Source organism: Otolemur garnettii, unplaced genomic scaffold (genome assembly GCF_000181295.1).
Source record: "Otolemur garnettii isolate 467f Iridium unplaced genomic scaffold, OtoGar3 scaffold00092, whole genome shotgun sequence".
Lineage (NCBI taxonomy): Eukaryota > Metazoa > Chordata > Mammalia > Primates > Galagidae > Otolemur > Otolemur garnettii.
Window position 1 is genome coordinate 643,512 of NW_003852487.1, and position 7,763 is coordinate 651,274.

General features: G+C 39.4%; 1 protein-coding gene across 1 annotated transcript in view; it reads left to right on the plus strand.

The window, feature by feature from the left end:
* RNF216 (ring finger protein 216) overlaps nucleotides 1–7,763 on the plus strand; it is a 190,721-nt gene that overhangs the window by 12,439 nt on the left and 170,519 nt on the right. The window contains exons 3-4 of the mRNA XM_003795432.3: nucleotides 3,360–3,495; nucleotides 7,221–7,354. Coding sequence (XP_003795480.1) covers nucleotides 3,429–3,495; nucleotides 7,221–7,354 — 201 coding nt within the window. The 5' untranslated portion in view covers nucleotides 3,360–3,428. The remainder of the gene's footprint in view (nucleotides 1–3,359; nucleotides 3,496–7,220; nucleotides 7,355–7,763) is intronic.

The following is a 7,763-nucleotide window of genomic DNA, read 5'->3' on the forward strand; positions in this document are numbered from 1 at the left end:
CCACAACGCCCGGCTATTTTTTGGTTGCAGCCGTCATTGTTGTTTGGCGGGTCCAGGCTGGGGATTCGAACCTGCCACCTTAGGTGTACGTGGCTGGCGCCTTAGCCGGTTGAGCTATAGGTGCCGAGCCATGAAAATGTCTTTATACTGTTAAAAGATACTTTCATTGCATTAAAAACTCTTAAGTTGGTATTTTGTCTTTTTTTAAAATGCAATTCCAGTGTTATCTAGTTCTAGTTTCTGTTGAAAAGTAGTCATTTGTCTTATGATTGATCTTTCGAAAATAATGTCTCTTTTGTCCTGTGGCTGATTTCAAGATCTGTCTTGGTTTTACGTCATTTGAATATGATACGCCTAAGTGTGGTTTTCTTTCTTCTTGGTGCTCTCAAAACTTCTAGAACCTTTGGGTTAATGTCTTTCATCATTTTTGTTAAGCTTACCATCACATTTTCAAATATGTCCTTTTACCTCTCCACTACACATTTTAATATATTTTATTTTCCTTATTTTCCAGTTCAGCCAAAATAGTTACTAATTTTCATTGTGATGTCTTCTTTAACTCATGTTTAATCCTCTGTTAAAGAAGAAATCCCTTGCCCTCTGTCTAATTACATACTTTATAAATTTTGACTGTATCTTTTATATTTTTTTGTTTTCCATTCCTTTTTTACTGTTTGGTTTTAGAAATAGTCTCTCTTGATCTGTCCTCCAGTTTACTAGTACTTTTTTCTACTGTGTCTAGGATGTTGTTTATAAATATGATACACTTAGACATATCATATTCAAATGACATAAGACCAAGACGGATCTTGAAATCAGCCACAGGACAAAAGAGAAGTTATTTTCAAAAGAAAAATGTTGTTGATACTCTCTTTTCAACTATTTTTCCATTTTTTATTATGTAGTCATTTCTGTGTCCCTATTAAATAACTCCAGCACATGAATCTCATGTGGGTTGATTTTTGTTTCTAGTCTTTCCCTTTTGTATTTTTGTTCATTGTTTTCTTTTGTTCCTTTTAGCTGTGTGTGTATGTATGTTTTAGTCGGGCATGGCCTTATAATTTTTTATCAGACTGGACATTGTGGTGAAAAAAGTTTGAGGCTCCAAAATGGTCGTTTTTCATTGGGGTTTAAGGTTTTTAGGTAGGAAAATAAAGTACTACCAAATCATTTTGATGCTGTCAAAGTTTGGTTTTAGGCTTTTGTAGGTGACCTATTTTAATTTTGCTCTTAACCCTTAAGGTGTGGCTCTCCTAGGATCTCAAATAAAAGCTCAAGAGTATTTACCAAGCCCCTTCCACTTTGATTGGGCTTGATTGGGCTTTGATTGGGCTTATCTTTCAACAACACGTTTGCTGAGATGTCTGACTGGGTGACAGTTAAAACAAACTTTCTCACAGTTTTGGAGGCTGGAAGTTTGAAAACTGATTTCTATCTTTGTTTGGTTCTGGTGATTTGTCTCTTCCTAGATCACAGACAGTTGCCTTCCCCTTAAGTTCCCACATGATGGAGGGAAAAAGCAGTGCCCTGGTGTCTCTTCTTCTAAAGTGCTAATAATTCATCTTGAGGTTCCATGACTTCATCAAAATCTGCTTACCTTCCACAGTCTACAAATAGGCTCACATTACAGGCCCACATTGGGGGTTAGGATTCCAACTGAGGCACAGGTGATACAATTCTGTCTTAGGGGTACCATCATTCTCTGAATTCATGTTTCTTTTCCATGTAGTCCATTATTTATTTATTTATTCTTGGAGACAGAGTCTCACTTTGTAGCTCTCAGTTGAGTACTGTTGCAGCATAGCTCACAGCAACTTCTAACTCCTGGGCTTAAGCAGTTCTCTTGCCTCAGCCTCCCAAGTAGCTGGGACTGGAGGCACCTGCTACAACGCCAGGCTATTTTTTTCTTAGCGATGGGGGGGGTGTCTTGCTGTAGCTCAGGCTAGTCTCGAACTCGTGAGCTCAGGTGATCCACCCACCTCGGCCTCCCAAGGGCTGGGATTATAAGCATGAGCCACTGCACCCAGCACCAAGTTACTCTTTAAACTAGAAGTGTATAAGATTTCCCATTTCTCAAGCCTTACGCAGTGGCCATATCATAACCAAGTTTTATCCTAGGTATAATTATTGCTAAAAGGTTTCCTATTTCTTACATACTTGCCATCCTAATGGTTAGAAAGTAACTCAGTTTCTGATTTGTCTTCCTGATTACTAGTGAGATTGAGCATCTTTTTTGTTTTATTCTTTGTGAATTACCTGTTTATGTCCTTTGTCCATGTTTTGGTTAGGATATTTGTATCTGGGTGTGAATACTTTGTCAGTACTTTGTCCCTTTAAAGGATGTGCACATGCATGTATGCACATAGGCAATATGTTTTTAGTGCTATGTTTTGAGTTTGTGTTTTCCTTTTTTTTTTTTAGAGACAGACTCTCAGTTTCTCACCCTCAGTAGAGTGCCATGGTGTCACAGCTCATGGCAAACCTCCAGCTCTTGGGCTTAGGTGATTCTCTTGCCTCAGCCTCCCAAGTAGCTGGAACTATAGGCACCCACACAACACGCTCTGCTATTTTTTTGTTGCAGTTTGCCCAAGGCCGGGTTGAACCCACCACCCTTGGTATAAGGGGCCAGCGCCTTACTCACTGGGCCACAGTTGCTGCCCTGAGTTTGTGTTTTCTTTCTTTCTTTCTTCTTCTTTTTTTTTTTTTTTGTAGAGACAGAGTCTCACTTTGTCACCCTTTGTAGAGTGCCATGGTGTCACCCAGCTCACAGCAACCTCCAACTCCTGGGCTTAGGTGAATCTCTTGCCTCAGCCTCCAGAGTAGCTGGGACTACAGGTGCCCACCACAATGCCCAGCTATTTTGTTGCAGTTTGGCTGGGCCAGGTTTGAAGCTGCCACCCTCGGTATATGGGTATATGACGTCCTACCCACTAAGCTACAGGTGCCGCCCAAGTTTGTGTTTTCTTAAGGTGTGTTTTCAGCATAAGCTTTGAATGTTTTCTTGACCAGATATTTGGGAAGAGTTTTGATACTCTTTTTTTTTGGAGACAAGGTTTTTCACTCTGTCCAGGTTAGAATGCATGGCCTCATCATAGCTCACAGCAACCTCAAACTCCAGGTTCAAGTGATCCTCCTGCCTTAGCCTGCCCAGTAGCTGGGACTACAGGTGCTCACCCCAGTGCCCACCTAAGTTTTTCTATTTTTAGTAGAAATGGGGTCTCACTCTTACTCAGGCTGGTCTCAAAGTCCTGAGTGCAATTCCTCCCACCTCAGCCTCAAGGAGTACTAGAATTATAGATACAAGCCACTGCTCCTGGCTGATCCTCCCTCATTCTTAATGTTCTTTTTTTCTTTTTCAGACCCTTTGGGACAGATGACTGTCATGTTTAGATATTAGTAATCACATATGTATATGTCTGTATTTGAAAATGGCAGAGGGAAACAACAATGAAGAGGTAATTCACTTGAACAACTTTCACTGCCATCGGGGACAGGGTAAGTTAGTTCCTTTTCACTTTCTCCCTTTCCTCACTGCTTTTCCTTTCACTGTTGTAGCTACACCTTCTTTGAAGTGAACCTGTTTTGCCCTGTTTAGTATCTAGAGACAGTTCATATTTAGACCTCAGAACATTAGGCACAGAAGGACTTGTCAGACTACTAGAATTGTGTTAAATGATGATACCTGCTGGCACGTTTAAAAATCGCCTATCACAAGTAGATTAATAAAAGCTATGAATATGCAGTCATTGGATCTTAAGAGGTGGAATTATGGGAACAGCGTTAGTTCTTGGTTTTTGGAGGAATGGTGACTGCAAAGGAGCACTTTGCAAAGCCTATATGATCTAAGGACTGTAAAGGGCTGCTGAAATAATCTTGCCCTCACATGATGCTTAAATTATTTTTTGCCAAAAGATTCTGAATTCACTTACTTTAGGACATGCACCTTTTTATTTTATGGTGTTTAAAACATGGGAAAATTCATTGACTCACAAAAGGAAGAGTACTTGCATTTCAATAACATTCTTAAATGTATATGAAATTTCCTGTCAAATCTCAGTTCACATTTATCTTGGGCTAAATTTATGTTTATTATTTGTACGTATAAATTCTATGACCTGACCTCTTTTATAAAAGAATCCATTAAAGTTGTCACTCTGGAGACCAGTGTTGGATTAAATAGGTAAAGGTTTCAGATTACTAAAGAACTAAAAAAAAAACACATTTAATGAATTGAAGGAAAGTATGATGACAGTGAGTCATGAAATAAAGAATCAGTAAAGCTACAAATGACTTTAAAAAAGATAGCTGAGCACAGTGGATTGCGCCTGTAGTTGCAGCTTTTCAGGAAGCTAAGCTAGAGGATTGCTTGAGGCCAGGAGTTGGAGACTAGCCTGAGTGATATAGTGAGACCTCATCCCTTTAGAACAAACAAACAACAGCAACAACAAAAACCCCACATATGAAAACTCCAGAAGTAACAAGTACAATAAATAAAACGGAAAATTCCCTACATATCTGTTCAATATCAGATCTAAGCTAGTAGAAGAATAAGTGATGAATAGAGATTATCTGATCCATGGAATAGAAAGAAAAAACAGAGAAGAAAAGGGAAGAGTCTTGAAGAACTTGAGCTTACTAACATGTAATGAAAGACTCAGAAGGAGAAGAAAGAAAATAGAAGGGACAGAAAAAATATTTAAAGGAATAACGGCTGTAAACTTCCTAAATTTGATCAAAAATGTTAATCTGTACATCTAGGAAATGAACTCCCAAGAAGAATAAATACAAAGAGATCAACACCTAGACTCGTCTTTATCTTTTGCCTGAATAACTGTGGTTTATCATTTAGCTACCTGGAAGAAGAAATATAGAAGTTTCTTTGCTTACAGAATAGACTGAATTACCGCTCATTTCTGCTCTCAGAAGTATCCTATGCTATCAGTCCCTGAGCTTTTCTAGGATTCAGCATATATTAGGGCACTTTTGTCAACTGTCTCCTCGACAGGCTGTGGTTTTGAGCGTTCTCCACTTTACTAAAGTACTTCCTTTCTGTCAATACGCTGGTTTTCAGAATTTTGTTGAATTCTCTTACCTGCTGTCAGCTCTGTTCTCATCTTTGTTGTATGTGAGGGTTTATACCTTACTGTCATTTCAGTGGAGTTTTAGGAGGTGATGATGATAATCACTTGCATTCCTGCTGCCATGTTTAACTGGATATTCTCTATAATGTATGTTTCAGGCCCTCGGTTCATCACTTGGTTACATTTGTCAGTCTAAGAACTATTAATATGCATCTTATCTGAGTTCTTTTTTTTTTTTTTTTTTTTGAGATAGAGCTTCAAGCTATCACCCTGGGTAGAGTGCCGTGGCAACACAGCTCACAGCAACCTCCAATTCCTGGGCTCAAGCCTGCCTCTGCCTCTCACATAGCTGGGACTACAGGCACCGGCCACAATGCCCAGCTATTTTTTGGTTGCAGCCATCATTGTTGTTTGGTGGGCCTGGGCTGGATTCGAACCCACCAGCTCAGGTGTATGTGGCTGGCGCCTTAGCTGCTTGAGCTGTAGGCGCTGAGCCAAAGGCTTTTTTTAGACAGAGTCTCAGGCTTTCTCCATGGGGTTGACTGCTGTGGCATCACAGCAACCTCAAACTCCTGGGCCCAAGCAATTCTCTTGCCTCAGCCTCCCAAGTAGCTGGGACTACAGGCATCCATGACAACACCCAGCTATTTTTGGCCCAGTCTGGATTTAAACCTGCCAGCTCTGGTGTATGTAGCTGGCACCCTAGCCACCTGAGCTACAGGCAATGGGCCTTATCTGAGTTTTATCAACTAATTTTCATAATCCTATTTTTTTTAAGGATGGGCATATGAGGGGGCAGGTCCATAATTATTTTAAGTAGGCACCATTTTTATCCTTTTTTTAATGTTGAGAAAGTAGTTGTTTAAAGAAGGTAACCACTCCAATAGCTAGTGTTTGGTAGAACTGAAATTTAAACTCAGGCTGTCTGACCTTAGATCCTGCAGGTGTACCTGTTGCTTCCAACTGTTGTCACTGGCGTCACTGCTGCTTTCTTTTAGTAATTAAATGAAATCATTGGTTTTTTTATTGCTTTTTAAATTGTAGAGTGCCAAGAAATATATGAGGCATTAACCTCAAGAAAGAAGTTACAGCTTTAATGGAGGAATTTCAGAAATTGTAATGATGCCTCTTTCTTTTCTCACTGTTCTTCTATTCCTTTTTTTTTTTTTAAGGTCACTTAATGCATTTTCTTTTTATTGCCCATTTCGACCTTGACATTCCCATGAAACCAGACAGGAAAAAATACCAATTTGTGTTATCTGTAATTCACGTCAAACATGTTCTGTCTTTAGACAGATAAAAGGAAGTAGAGACCTTGAACATAATTTCTACATCTAGATGGTTAAACTTTAGTTACAGTTAAAAGGAAACTAGGAAAGTTAAATTGCTTACTGTCTTAGTGCTAAATGGATGCTTGACTAAAATATTGAAATGTTTGCTTAAATGATCCTTGAAGTTTATGTCTAAAGTGAGCAAATTTTAATATTTTAAATTTAAATGGAAATTTTATGAGTTTTTTGTTTTTTGGAAACAGAGCCTCAAGCTGTCCCTTTGGGTAGAGTGCTGTGGCATCACAGCTCATAGCAACCTCCAACTCCTGGGCTCAAGCGAATCTCCTGCCTCAGCCTCCCAAGTAGCTGGGACTACAGGCGCCTGCCACAACACCTGGCTATTTTTTGGTTACAGCCATCATTGTTTGGTGGGCCCAGGCTGGATTCGAACCCACTACCTTAGGTGTAGCCACTTGAACCACAGGCACCCAGCCATGAGTTTTGAGTGATAATTTTTTTCAGATCTAGTGTTTCAAATACAAGTCTTTTATTCCTGGGAGAAATAGAGATGGGTGAGAAGCCATGATTTCATTTTAAAGAAATTAACAGTCAAGATTTTATCAACAGATTTCCTCAACCCTAGTATAAGAAAAAGTTGGTATCTTGAATACAGTAATTGTCAGATTTTTCTTGCAGGTTCCCAAATGTATTGGCAAAAATCAGCGCAGAAAAACGACTCTTTGCTTGAATGCATGTGCTGCTTGTGGACTATGCTAGTAGCCTAACATTTTTCATGCTATAATTGAACTAAAGGATTGAATGTGATTGTGCCGGCCTCCCATTAATAGTGTTGTCTGCCTTCCTGTAGACTGGATCAATCTTAGAGATGGGCCCATCACCATATCTGACTCTTCTGATGAGGAAGGGATTCCAATGCTGGTCACCCCAAATCCTCAGCAACATGAAGAAGAAGACTTGGATGATGATGTCATCCTGACAGAAGTGAGTTTTTTTAAATCGTTGTAAGTTAGTGCTCTAATTTTTCAGCCACCCTGTGGGCCTTAGGAGAGCAACTGAGAGTTGCTCTCAGTTCTCTTACCTCAACCTCCCAACTGGCTAGGACTTATGTGCCCTCGTTATACATTTCTAAGAACAGCCCCCTCTCCATTCTACCTCATGTCCCTTTGATTTAGAAGCCATATGTTTCAGTCCGTTTTTGGACTAGACTTCTGCACCATTGTTCCATCTTACTATTCATGTACCAGTCTACACTGTCATAATTTCTACCACATATAATGTATCTTCCTGTTAGGTAGAGCTAATTTCCTTTTTTCAGAGATGGGCCTATCATTACTGTACATTTTCCAGAATCATACTATATATATATATATATACATTTTTTTTTTTTTTT